General features: G+C 42.4%; 1 protein-coding gene across 2 annotated transcripts in view; it reads left to right on the plus strand.

Moving 5' to 3' along the window:
- VPS54 (VPS54 subunit of GARP complex) overlaps positions 1-13,234 on the plus strand; it is a 43,759-nt gene that overhangs the window by 14,929 nt on the left and 15,596 nt on the right. For both annotated transcript variants that reach the window (XM_031599253.2, XM_031599260.2), the window contains exons 7-13: positions 242-373; positions 2,856-3,241; positions 6,475-6,601; positions 7,554-7,661; positions 9,542-9,597; positions 11,243-11,339; positions 11,824-12,155. In XM_031599253.2, coding sequence (XP_031455113.1) covers positions 242-373; positions 2,856-3,241; positions 6,475-6,601; positions 7,554-7,661; positions 9,542-9,597; positions 11,243-11,339; positions 11,824-12,155 — 1,238 coding nt within the window. The remainder of the gene's footprint in view (positions 1-241; positions 374-2,855; positions 3,242-6,474; positions 6,602-7,553; positions 7,662-9,541; positions 9,598-11,242; positions 11,340-11,823; positions 12,156-13,234) is intronic.

The following is a 13,234-nucleotide window of genomic DNA, read 5'->3' on the forward strand; positions in this document are numbered from 1 at the left end:
CTCCCTTCAAATTCTAGGAAGATGATGCTTTTCAGATCATGCAAGCTTTTTTTAAAGTATGAAGTAAATCAGCTATAAGGTCTAGAACTAATTTGTCAGAATTGATGAAAGAAAATTTGACTTTTGAAATATGAACAATTAAGATCACTGTTAGTTTTGTGAACCAGGGTGTCTGTTAAACTGGCAAGGAGTACATACGGATAAGAGAGATGAATTTATTTCTTCTATTTCTCTGTTTCAGATTTTTATGAAACCAGATTTTGCCTTGGAAGATTCCTTAACGTTTAATGCCGTTTTACCATGGTCTCATTTTAGTACTGCTGGTGGAAAAGGAAATCGTGATGCAGCTTCTTCCAAGTTACTTCAAGAAAAGGTAAGGATCTGGTACGACGTGTCGCTATTCACCCTAGCTGTCACTGCAAAGAAACTATTCCAATCCAGTCCACTGCTGCTGTCCTGTGCTAGTTGTTGAGATGTTAGTGTTGTGGACTTCTGTAACTTAAGTTTTATCATAGAATCATTGAATGGCCTGGGTTGAAAAGGACCTCTAAGGCCATCTCGTTTCAATCCCCTACTATGTGCAGGGTCACCAACCACCAGACCAGGCTGCCCAGTGCCACATCCAGCCTGACCTTGAATGCCTCCAGGGATGGGGCATCCACAACCTCCTTGGACAGCCTGTTCCAGTGCCTCACCACCCTCTGTGTGGAAAAACTTCCTCCTAATATCTAACCTAAACTTCCCCATCTCAGTTTAAAACCATTCCCCCTTGTCCTATCACTATCCACCCTTGTAAGCAGTCGTTCCCCCTCCTGTTTATATGCTCCCTTCAAATATTGAAATGTTACAGATTATTAGTGAACAATGCAGGAAGCACCTTACTTGAGCAGGGCTCTTTTCCCTTCTAAATAAATGTATCTGTAAAAACTTGGCAAAAAATCTGCATATAGCATATTAATTGGCTCTTTGATTGCTAAAACTTAGGAAGCAGGTGTGCGTTGACAGCTTCAGAGACATGGAGCTGTTAAGGAGTAAGAGCAATTCCATGAGAAGGCAACAACAGAGGCTTTAGAATATATGTTAAGACTACTGCTTTCTTGCATCTCAAGAAAACTTCAGGTTCAAGGTTTCTGTGTTAAAAGAAATCCAAAATCCAAATCTTTTATACGTGAGGAGTTTTTTTCTTACCTTTTGTTATCAAGTCATCCGTACTGATCCATTTTTGCATTTCACAAAGGACTTCGGTGTGTTGGAGAGCAGGAAAGCAGAGCTGCTTCACTCAGAAGCATAAGTCTTGTCTTATGCTTTTATGACATTGGGGTAATGTAGTCAGAGTAGAAAATAAATAGCTATAGGAAATGAACATAATTTTGGATTCTGCTGTAACTTTGATTTTCCTTCCTGTTTAATTTACTAAAGCTTCCGGGAGTTAGATTAAAATAAATAAATAAAAATTAAAAAAAAAATAAGAAAAAAAAACCACAAGAGAGGCGCCTTAGGGAAGAAATAACACAAAATCCTTTGGGAGATGTTTGCAAATCTCGGGGAGTTATTCTTACTGCTTTCCTTCCATGTCAGGAGGAACCTGGCAGGCTCTGCTACAAGGTAGCTTGCTCCTTCTTTGCATGTCCACGGTACTGAAAGATTGCCTCTGGGATTGCTACTTTGTAGTTTCTCGTGGCAGTTGTTGTGCAAAGATGAAAAAGCTGCGTCTGGCATAAGCTTGAATCTTGGAGAGTGCCTGGGTGCGGGGCTGGCAGCAGCAGGATGGATGCTCAGCAGCACTTGCAGTGAAGGAGACCCAGAGCCCCTGTTGCTGCAGCAGAGTGGAGATAAGGCTGTAGATAGCTGATTGGTGGAGGATGTTTTTGCTTTAAATTTATTACAAAAAAGATGAGTTTGCACACTGCATAAATCCCCACTGTTAAAAGTATGCAGGATGAAAGTAACTGTGTAACTGACTTTTTTTTTCCATCTCTGGATAGGCTTTTTGGAATCCAGCATGAGGTTTGAGTGCTTGGCACCTCTTAGAAACCAGGTCATTTGAGTATTAGCATTCAGATGAGCATTCTAATACCTCAGTCCTTTAAGTTTGCGTATTCAGCATGAGCCAGAGCACAGAGCTTTTACAGCTCAGATAATCAGGCCAACCCAGTGGTCTGGTAACATAATGAATTTGCATTTGTTCAATATGAAGATTTTGAATCTCAGGTTCCAAACATGTAGGCCTATTCTGTCTCTGGGAATCCCATAGTGCCAGAGCAGATGAAGTAACTTTAACAGCAGCTCAAACTGGTTGCAAAAAGCAACTGCAGCCAGAGATCTCCGGAGGATTTTTCTGCAAAGATGATGCTACAACCTATTATCTGAACAGAGCCATTCCAAAGTAATTCCATCGAGCACAGTCGTGCTGCATCTTTATCAACTCAAATGACTCTCAGTACATAACATATTTGCACACGTATGCTGTTCTTACTTGCACGCTAGTACTGAGAGCCATCTCAAGGTTAATGGCTGTGTTGTAATGGTGCCAGCGTGCAGCCCATGCAGTACAAAAGCGTGGGTATTTTTAAAACTATTTGCCTTGTCGTTTTCAAGCAGGATATGCATCAGGTCAGCCTTCCCAAAGTGTTTTTGAGCTTATTTAGAAAGAAGTGAACGAGCTATACTGGGTGGTTATTTTCTTGCTACTATGACAAAGGGTTTAATGGAACACTAACATTTTTGGTTGCTAGCAAAATTTCCATGATGCAATAAAACATTTTAGCAGTACTCTCAATGTATAATTTTGCATGGTGATGAACGTGTCATGCCATAACAGTGCCTTTTGATTTCCCCTTCCATCCTCTTTCCAGCTGAGCCATTATCTGGACATTGTGGAAGTCAATATTGCTCATCAGATTTCTCTGCGCTCTGAAGCATTTTTTCATGCAATGACCTCTCAGCATGAGTTACAGGACTACCTCAGGAAAACCTCCCAGGCTGTAAAATTACTTAGAGAGAAAATCTCCAAAATTGATAAAGTTATGTGTGAAGGCTCTCTTCGAGTTTTAAGACTGTCGCTCACCAGAAATAATTGTATAAAAGCATACAATAAACTGAAGTTAATGGCTACTGTACACCAAACACAGCCCACAGTACAGTTGCTACTGTCTACTTCTGAGTTTGTTGGAGCTTTGGACTTGATAGCAACAACACAGGAGGTGTTGCAGCAGGAACTTCAAGGCATTCACAGTTTCCGGTAGGTAACCATCAAGGATTTGACTAAACTGTGAGCAGAGCTGGAATGTGTTGTGTGTGTTCTGCTGGTTGAAGGGGGAAGATATACCCATGTTTCCTTATTCTCAAAGGACACGGTATAAAATATGAGTATAGCATAAGTAGCATGACTAATGCATGTGCTGAATGCGTTTTATTTTGGTACATTTTTAGTACTGAGATGCTTTATACTCCTTTCTTGACTCCAGGTGGTTTAGGAGTGCAGGGATGAGCACCCAAGTAGGGACTGAACCTTCATTTTGCAGGGTTTGTAGCTCACAGCTGAGAGATGGTTTCCAAGCTGTGATCTGCAGTCCTAATGCACACAGCACCCCAGCTCTTACTGCACAGCTCCATTCCTCATCCCTGTCTTGACTGACAGACCTTGACACATGCTGGTAGGAATGTTCAAGTACCATGTGCTGAGTAGGTCCTAGCCTCCAGCCTGCCCTTGTGCTGGAAGGAGCTTTGCAAGCAAAAGCCAGTGCAAAGCTATCAAACCTCATGGCTCAAAAAATGGTCAGGTGACAACTTGTTAGATAGGATATGTTCAGCAGCATCTGCTCTTGGGAAAAGCTGTATTTACAGTGGCCAGAGAGTGCTCCCTCTTGCTTCATCCTGCTGAGAAATCCAGTTCAGTGAGCTGCTAGAGCTGGGATGGGAAGAAGCAGTGAAAGGCTGAGGCTTCAACTTCTGTTTTTCACCTGTGTTTGGATACTTAGAGCTCCACACGGGAGGTAGTGCTGCACTGGGCAGGGTCACCTGTGATGTGCAGGAGTAGCAGTACATCAGAATCCGTTTAGTGGATGCAAAGTTAGCGACCATGACTGCAAAAGTGTCACATGCAGAGTAACCACTGTGGTGTTGGCAGGTGTGTGTTAAATAGGCTCTAAGACTTGTATTGGCGAGCTGGGGAGCTGTCTGCTTAGCTGAATTACTGTTTAATTTGGCTTTGAGGTCACATGGTTCTTGCAACTGAGTGGTTTCTAGTTTTGTAATAAAAACATGGTTATTGCTCCACAACCGTACCATGGATATTCTGTGCTGACAAGCACCTCTTGTAGCAGTCATTCTGGCTGGTTCAGAAAAAGCACCAAATTTTAAGTAGAAGAGAACTCAGAAAAAATAATCTGGCAAAAAAACAAAACAAAACTATTTTTTAAAGGCTAATGAATCCAGTTGAGTCATGTTTGTACTTACATTGCTGATACTGAGTGTACTTCTGTTAACTTGTAACCTCCATCAGAATTCGTTTTGTTTTGCAATTGAGTAACCTGAGTTATGTGCGGTGTCAGCAGAGAGTACACTTGGTGCTCCAAGACTGTGCTGTTGTTTTGAAATTGTAGTCGGGTGTGGAACATATTTGCAGGCCTGTAAAAATGGATTTCTGTGAACATTGCCTAGTTGGTTGGTTTGGTAGAGGTTAAAAAAATAATAATAATAATTCAAAAAGTAGCAATGTGAGTTGGAAACGTCCCCTTTGCCTTGGCGGGTAACTATTCAGAAAGGTAAGTAACTTCACTCCTCACCCACCACCAGAGATGCAGTGCTGTATCTATCAGCCTCAGCATGGTTGCTCCCATGTCTTACGGTGTCCTCTGTGTACTGCACAGCTAGAGAAATAACGTGCAGTGAAAAGGTGGAGATCTGAGTCATTGCTAAAGCAGTTCCCTACAATAGATTGCACAGGTAGGCATCCAACTAGGTCTTGAGTATTTCCAGAGAAGGAGACTCCACAAGCTCTCTGAGCAGCCTGTTCCAGTGCTCCATCACCCTCACCAGTTCTTTCACATGTTTGTACGGAACTTCCTATATTCAAGTTTTAGGTCATTGCTCCTTGTCCTGCCTCTGCACACCAGCGAGAAGGGCCTGGCCTCATCCATTTGCCTCCCTTTAGGTATGTGTAAGCATTAGTCAGATCCCCTCTCAGTCGTCTTTTCCCCAGGCTGAACAGCCTCAGGTCTCTCAGTCTTTCTTCATACAGGAGATGCTCCAGGTCCTGTATCATCTTTGTGGCCCTCTGCTGCATTCCTTCCAGGAGATCCCTGTCTTTTTTGAGCTGGGGAGCTCAGAAGTGGACACAGTATTCCATATGTGACCTCGAGGCAGAGTAGGAGGGAGGGAATCACCTCCCTCGCCCTGCTGACCACACTATTTGATGCACCCCAGAATACCATTGGCCTTCTTGGCCACAAGGGCACACTACTGACTTGTGGCCAGTCTGTTGTCCACAAATTGTAGTCCAGCTGTAACTGTCCAACTCTTGTCGAATGTTTCCATACCTCTGAGGTTATGCCATTGGGTTTTAATGGCATTAATCACAGGTACACAGATAATTTACCAAAGAGCATCTTTGTGCTTACCTAAAAGCCAGCAGTAAAGTAACATCAGTGAGCAATGCAGCTTCAACCTGCCTCTTTAAAGTCAGGAATTCCCTGCATTGTAGCTGGGTTTATCTAAAACACTGCAGCTTCTCTTCATTCTCATTGGAAAAAATGCTTATTTTAAGCAGCCTGGTTTCTACAGATACTTGGTGACTGTAGCTGTCAGTAGAACCTGGAAGGCCATGAGTGTTTGGCACCTCTGAGGTTCCGACTTTGAATTTTACTGCAGGTCTCTCTAGCTGCTCAACTTCGACATTTCTGATGTGAGGAGCTACCTCATGGCTTTGTATGCAAACAGTCTGCAAAATATAGTTTAAAATTTATAATGCAGGGGGGAAAGAAAATAATTTAGAGTGGTATAAAAGTGGCAAATTGAAAATTCGTCTGTGTTCTCTGACAGCCATTCTGTCATGTAAAGCTATCCCTGTATCTCAGCCACGTGGAGTAAATCTCCTGTGACCGTATCAGAAGTTTGAATACTTGAAATGGAAAAACTTGATGCACTAGGTACAGACTAGCATGGAATATTCTTGGTTCTGCTTCACTTCATTGGGAAGAGAGGGTACTCAGCACCTTCCAAAGGAGTCTGGCTTCCATTTTTAACCTTCCATTAATATTCAGGTCTGTATGTTTTTACTGCAAGGTGATGTTGCCTCTGAAAAATGCATGGTTACAGCTGCTGTAAGACCCAAAAGACTCACACCTCCCATTAAGCTAGCATTGATGATTGCATGGAAATTACCTGCTGCGTGGTTATTTTCTTCAACTGTGAACTAATGATTCATTTTCAGGTTGATTATCTAGCTTACATCTCAATGGCTGTTTTCCTTAGGCACCTTGGCTCACAGCTCTGTGAACTGGAAAAACTGATAGACAAAATGATGATTGCAGAGTTTTCAACTTACGCTCGCAATGATTTAAATAGACCCCTAGAAGATGATTGCCAAATTCTAGAAGAGGTATGTCTCTTATTGAAATAAACTGTCTGATGAGTATGTCTGCATCTGCAACATCCTTAATTAGCACTGACTAATTGATTCAGTAGCAACATTGCGATTTTATGTAATTTCTCATCTAAATTCCCCCCACACCTTTCTGTACTCAGTCTAATTAAATAATTGTAACTAACCATATGGAAACATGATCCAGTACTACTTTATTTTTTAAATATGATTGCTTCTTTTTCAAATGTATATTAAGTTTTAGTTTGGGCACTTGATGAACTTCAACACACAGGTGGAAAAGAACATGGACCCTTATAGCTGCTTGGCCATAAAAATTCACTTGTGGTGAGGGTTGTGCGTGCTGTTCTTCTCCCTCCCTGTGCACTCATGGGTGCTTACATCAAGCATATGACTGCCCTGAATGCATGCTTCATTTGCAGGGTGTATTCCTTTGAAGAATTTGAAAATGAAGCTATTGTGATGGCCTTGGAGTGCCTGCAGTGTTCTGCAGTAATTGCTAGCTCCTATGAACTGTTTAGTTCTGTATAACGGGTGGGTTTTGTGATGTGGTGAATGGCAGTCGTGTTGAAGTACTCCCATTTCTGCTCTAATATTTCTTCCCACCTCTATGCTGCAGTGTGTTATTTCTCACTTGTGCTAGTGCAGTTATCTTCAGTGCCATTCTTGCTCTGAGCAAGAAAATGTTAAGCTTAGGAAATACGTATGTTTGTAAGCACAATTGGATGAGCACAACTGAGGAACAGGAATGAAAGATGCTGGGAGGAAGGAGTTCCTTTAACTGGTATTAGCACGGGAAGCTTAGTACTGTTCAGTCATGGAGTTAGTCTCAAGGCACTGGACTGATATAAATTCTGTCCTCCGTGTGTTTAATTCATGAACTATTTTATTACTCCACAGTTTCTTGTCCTCCCCTTGATATTTTTAGTGTGTTTCTTTTTCTTGACAGGAGAGACTCGTATCACTAGTATTTGGACTTTTAAAGCAAAGGAAGCTAAATTTTTATGAAATATATGGAGATGAAATGATTATTACTGCAAAGAACATAATAAAACAGGTAAGCCTGAAGTTTTTGACTTATCTGATAAGGTTGCCTCGATCTCTTAAAAATGTTTGTTTGTTGGAGTGCATAAGAACTGCTTTGAAGTTTTTGCTGGCTGATGGTCTCATTTTAGGGAGCCTGCAAGCACTAAAGGCTTCCTGAAGCACACAGGTCTGTTTGCAGAGAAGGCTTTCTGCAAGAAGTAGGCAGCTCAAATATGGCAGAAGATCACAACTTTCTCCATGTGATTACCACTTTCTGAATCTACTGACTTTAGCTTTTTTTGTTTTATCTTTTAGCACACAGCTTTCCCAAATGGTATAGTTTGTTATAAGTCCCAAAAACAAGGGCCTGCCCCTTCTGTGCACAGCTGTTCTGGGCCTGGACCTAAAAGCACGAGGTGCATGAATGAATAAGACCAGAATACAGATGTTCATCTGTGCATCAGTCTCCATTGTTTTTTCACTTACCTATATCAAAAGTCACAAGGAGACTTTTTTTCCTTTGAGTTCTGCTTAGTCAAGTAACAGACAAGTAACACTGTTTGCTCGCTTGTTTATAGTTATATAGTATTTTTCCCAGTCTTCTAGAAATATTTGTCCTTTATGGCGTGATTTCTCAGGTGACACCTCTGCTCAATGATAGACCCAAGTTTAATCAATTTCATCATAGAATCATAGAATGGCCTGAGTTGAAAAGGACCTCTAAGGCCATCTAGTTTCAACCCCCCTGCTATGTGCAGGGTCACCAACCACCAGACCAGGCTGCCCAGAGCCACATCCAGCCTGGCCTTGAACTGTTCCAGTGGCAGCCTGTTCCAGTGCCTCACCACTCTGTGTGGAAAAACTTCCTCCTAATATCCAACCTAAATCTCCCCTGTCTCACTTTAAAACCATTCCCCCTTGTCCTATCACTGTCAGCCCATGTAAATAGTCATTCCCTCTCCCATTTATATGCTCCCTTCAAGTACTGGAAGGGATTTCCAATTTCCACTGTAATTTCCTGTTAAATAAGGAAAGTGGACAGGATCAGAGTCCTGTTGTCACAGAATGATGGGTGTTGGGCGGGGGACCTCTGGAGATCATCTAGTCTGAACTTACAAAGATATTTTTCCTTAACAGAAGAAGCCATTTCCCTCCCATGTCCCAAATGTGTTTGCTGTTAAAGCATATTGCTGGCCTTTCAGTACTTCAGTAGCTCCTTGTTACCAAACAGGTGGAAGAGCAGAGGTTTGTAAGCACTGAGCACACTGCTTAGTTCAAGAGCAAATTGTGTTTTTAAGAAGCTTTTGTACTGAGCACCATTATTCAAAATGCAAGTAAAATCCATGTAGCTTGAGATGGCTGCCAGCAGTCTGTCACCACTCGGGCTCTATTCACTTGAAGGCAAGATGAGTCCATGTGCTGCTGACTCCTTTCATCAGGTTATCGACTGATGCCTGGAGGAAAAACCCTGCTGCAGTCTAAATGGAGTCAGTCTATACCATGGGCATAACAGAAAGTTGTGTGGAATGAGATGGGTAAACAAATCACTGTAAGACAAAATTTGGAGCAAAAATCCATTATTCTGGAGACCCGAAGAAGCTGGCCAGTTCCATATGCACTGGCTGAAAGTGGTGTCTCAGAGTCCTTGGAGGAAAATCTGCAATGTAGCAGTAAGCATGGAGAACTGTAGGAACAGAGCCCCTGGTATTTTGCAGCCAGCTGTCTGGGGGGGTTGTCTTTGGTTTGGTTTAATTTCTTAGAGAAAAAAAGTTATTAAATGATATGAATATGCCTTTGTTTTTCTTTTTCCTTATTTAATATGAGGATTACTGTGCATGCTATGAAACAGCAGCAGTTAGAAAGAAGCTAAGATCTTTTTTTGTTGTTGTTTTTCCCCTTTAAATTTGACAGTGTGTGGTTAATACGGTATCGCAGATAGAAGAAATAGATACAGAAGTGGTTGTTAAGTAAGTATACAGCTAGTTATGTTGTTTTTCTTTAATGGTGGGTGGGGGATAGGAGATGGATGCTTTTAGCACAGACAAATTAACCATTCTAATTTTATATCAATTTCCATATAGTCAAGGATTCACCTTTTGTTTCACCTTAAGCCTCTGCTCCTGTCCACCTCTTTGAAAAACTGCATATGTTCCTCTTCTCATTCAGTCTCTACTGTTAGAAATTGTTCCTTTAACTTACTTTTGAAATAAACATTACAATTCTCTCTGAACCTCCCTGCATGCAGCCTGAACTACTGTGTCTAGGCATACAATTCTTACCTATGTGAAGGTGTTCCCTGTTCGTGTTAAAATGTGTTGGTAGTTTCAGTACATTGCGTGTGAATGAGAAAGGAGCTAGCTGAGCAGAGACCAGACAATGCCAGCAGTTAAGAAATGGCCGGCAGGAGGAACCTCACGAAGCCCAGCGGAGGCAAATGCCGTGTCCTGCAGCCAGGAGGGGGCAGCCCCTCGCAAGATTAGAGGCAGTGGCTGACTTGGAGCAGCTTTGTATGGCTGGACTTGGGGGTTCTGGTCGGTGGAAGGTTGGCCGTGGACATGGAGTGTCCTTGCAGATGCAGCTTGGGCTGTGTTAGCATAGCTAGCAAGTCGAGGAAAATAATCCTTCCCCTCTGCTTTGAGGCTGCATCTAGTTCTCGTGCTCAGCTTCGGACTCCCCAGTGCAAGAAGGGCATTGAGATTTAGTGGCTGAAAGAGCTGGGCAATCCTGGGGAGTGGAAAGCCAAGGGGTGAGGTGCCTGCAGCTGCACCATGGGAGAGAGATGGCAGAGGTGGAGACAGAGCCAGGCTCTTTGTGGAGGTGTGCAGAGGAAGGATGAGGGGCAGCAGGCACAAGAGAAAGCAGAGGTTGGATGTGGGATCTTTAGAGGTCCCAGCTCCTGAGGGCCCCACCAGCCTTTGTTTTCCTGCAGCTCTATGACTCATTTGGATCAGCAAAGGGCTACCCCGAGACAGTAAAGCCAGAGCAGTTGAAAATGCAAAGTGAGCAGCAAAATCTGCATGGTGTTTGTGCTGAGACTGAGAGACTGGGCGCAGCATCACTTTTAAACGTTGAAGATTTATTTCAGTGTTCACCATTCTGCAGTTGGATCCTAACTCTTTGTTACAGGGTTTTAACTCATGTTCAGTCAATGAATTTTCTGCCCTCTGCTACAAACAGCTGACTTTAATAAAAGTGATCTCATTGCAATGTAGCAAAATGAACTTAATAACACAGCTGTTGCAATATTTGCAAAGTATTTTTGTTCTTGTTTTCTTGTTGTCTCAGTTTTTGTAAAAATATTATTAACTCCCCATCTTCCCCTTCATGGTAACACACACTTATTTCTGGGAAAAGAGCCCTAGAAGAGCATAAGCAAGGCTTTTGTTTTTCTAGCATGATCTATCTTTCTATGCCTCTTTCTCCATTCCGCTTGCATACACTGTGTTAGTCAGGACGGTTTTTTAGGTGATGTCTGCTGTCTTGCTAGATAAGTCTACACAGTTTTCCTTACAATTACAATTCCATTTAGAGCTTGCTTTTGTTCTTGATATGCCTGTCGTCAGCATGGTTAATAAATACTTGCTGTTTACCAAATACTGCTCTTTTTTTTAGGCTTGCAGACCAGATAAGAATGATGAATTTTCCTCAGTGGTTTGATTTATTGAAGGATATTTTTTCTAAGTTTACTATCTTCCTCAAGAGAATAAAGGTAAGGCATTAATTTGCCAAGATTTTCATGTAGCTGGTTCAGACACGAGATAGAATGAAGTTACTTTCCATTTGAAGTTTATGGGTGTTCCTTTTGATTATAGAATTCAAACTTGATTGAAAGAGGGATATGTGAATATCACCATCCAGGGTAAAAATGATTAGTGCTAACAAAGAGAGCACTGGGAAGGAGATAATACCTCTTGTAGCCTGATTACATCCATCTCGGGCTGCTGGGGATTAGGACAGGACTTTTGTATGTGTTAGATTGCTCCAAATGAGGTTTCTTTCACTGTTCTCAGAAACATCTGATATAGGTTACCATCAAAGACGATAGGTCTGCCTTTGAATGCTAATTGCACAGTAGGAAATAAAGCCGGGATTTAGTCAGACTTTTGTGGGTAAAAGAAAATCTTTTCCCAGTGCAGGCGTATGGTACAGGGTTTTGGGTCTTTTTTTGTAATAAAAGTTATATTTGATTCTAGGCAACGTTAAATACTATCCGTAGCGTGGTTCTCTTGGTTCTAGACAAGAACCAAAGAACCAGAGACCTGGAGGACACCTTGCAAAAGAACTCTGTGAAAGACAGTCCCTTGGACACAGAAGTGGCTTACCTGACTCACGAAGGCATGTTTATAAGCGACGCCTTCGGCGAGGGGGACCTCCCACTTGTAGCAGCTGACACTACCTCTCAGAGAAACACTTCTCCCAACAGCGAGCCCTGTAGCAGCGATTCAGTCTCTGAACCAGAGTGCACTACAGACTCTTCATCCAGCAAAGAGCCAACGTCGTCTGTTACTCCAGGAGTGGAGATGATGTGAGTACATGCAATACCTGCCCCAGCTGTCAGGAGCAGGGTGTTGGGAGCTGGGGGTTGTGTGCTACAAAAGTTACATTGGAGGAGTGTGCTTTTCTAGGTAAGTGAGTGGCTCTCCACCACCATCATCCAAATAGATTGCCACTGTCCCTAATCAAATTTGCTTGGTTAGCTTTGTTTTCAACTCTTTATATATAGTGGTACAAGGATTGATCCTGTCCTTCTCCTGTCTGCTCTGCTGGGGAACCTGCTTCTGTAGAAGCAGGGGAGATGCAAGTCTACCCTACATGAAAGAAGACTGATCGCTTGTCTTGGCCTTAGTTGACTGAGGCATCTGTTCCCTGCACACATTTACTGTGGCTACTTTTTCTATTCTGTTTTAAAGATGACTTCATGGCATACGTCTTGATGAATTCTAGAGAAAATCTACTGCTTGTGGTCAGCTTGTACACCTCAAGACTTTGGTAACATAGGCAGTGCTGCCCCGTGGTATGCTTGACTGCACAACTGTAATATTCTTGACAAAGTTCTGTGCATTTCTTATTTATGGCTGTCATAAGCTACTTTTTTGAAAGAATGTGTGGGGTTCAGCTGTGAACCACTTCAAAACCCAGCATGTCTGGATACAGTTTTATGAAGCAGAATTGAAATACCATCTCTATCTTTCAGCAGAGTGAGGCAGCAAGCTGTCTGCTCACTCCTGCTGGTTGGTACTCAAGTGTTTATCCCTGTGTCATTTTTGTTGGGGACCTTCCTCTTCCAAATCACAACGAATTTAAATTAAATCTGTTGCACTTGAAGCAGATTCAGGCTATTGCATGTCCCAACACTCATCCTGTGTTGGGAGAAAGACGCAATGTGAAGATGAGTCCATGGGGTTAGAGTGAGGAGAGAGGAAGGAGGAGGGAGCAAGATCCCAGCCAGTCTGGAGAGGTTAGCTAAAAATAAACCACACAGATGGAGCTCTCAAGCAACAAAAGCATTCCTGAGGCTGATTGTGAAACTTTGTTCAGAAATGGACTTGCTTCACCCCTTCTTTGTTTTCCTTTGTACCTTTACTCCACGTTGGAAGAAGGGTA

Source organism: Phasianus colchicus, chromosome 2, assembly GCF_987193195.1.
Source record: "Phasianus colchicus chromosome 2, bPhaCol1.hap1.1, whole genome shotgun sequence".
Taxonomy (NCBI): Eukaryota; Metazoa; Chordata; class Aves; order Galliformes; family Phasianidae; genus Phasianus; species Phasianus colchicus.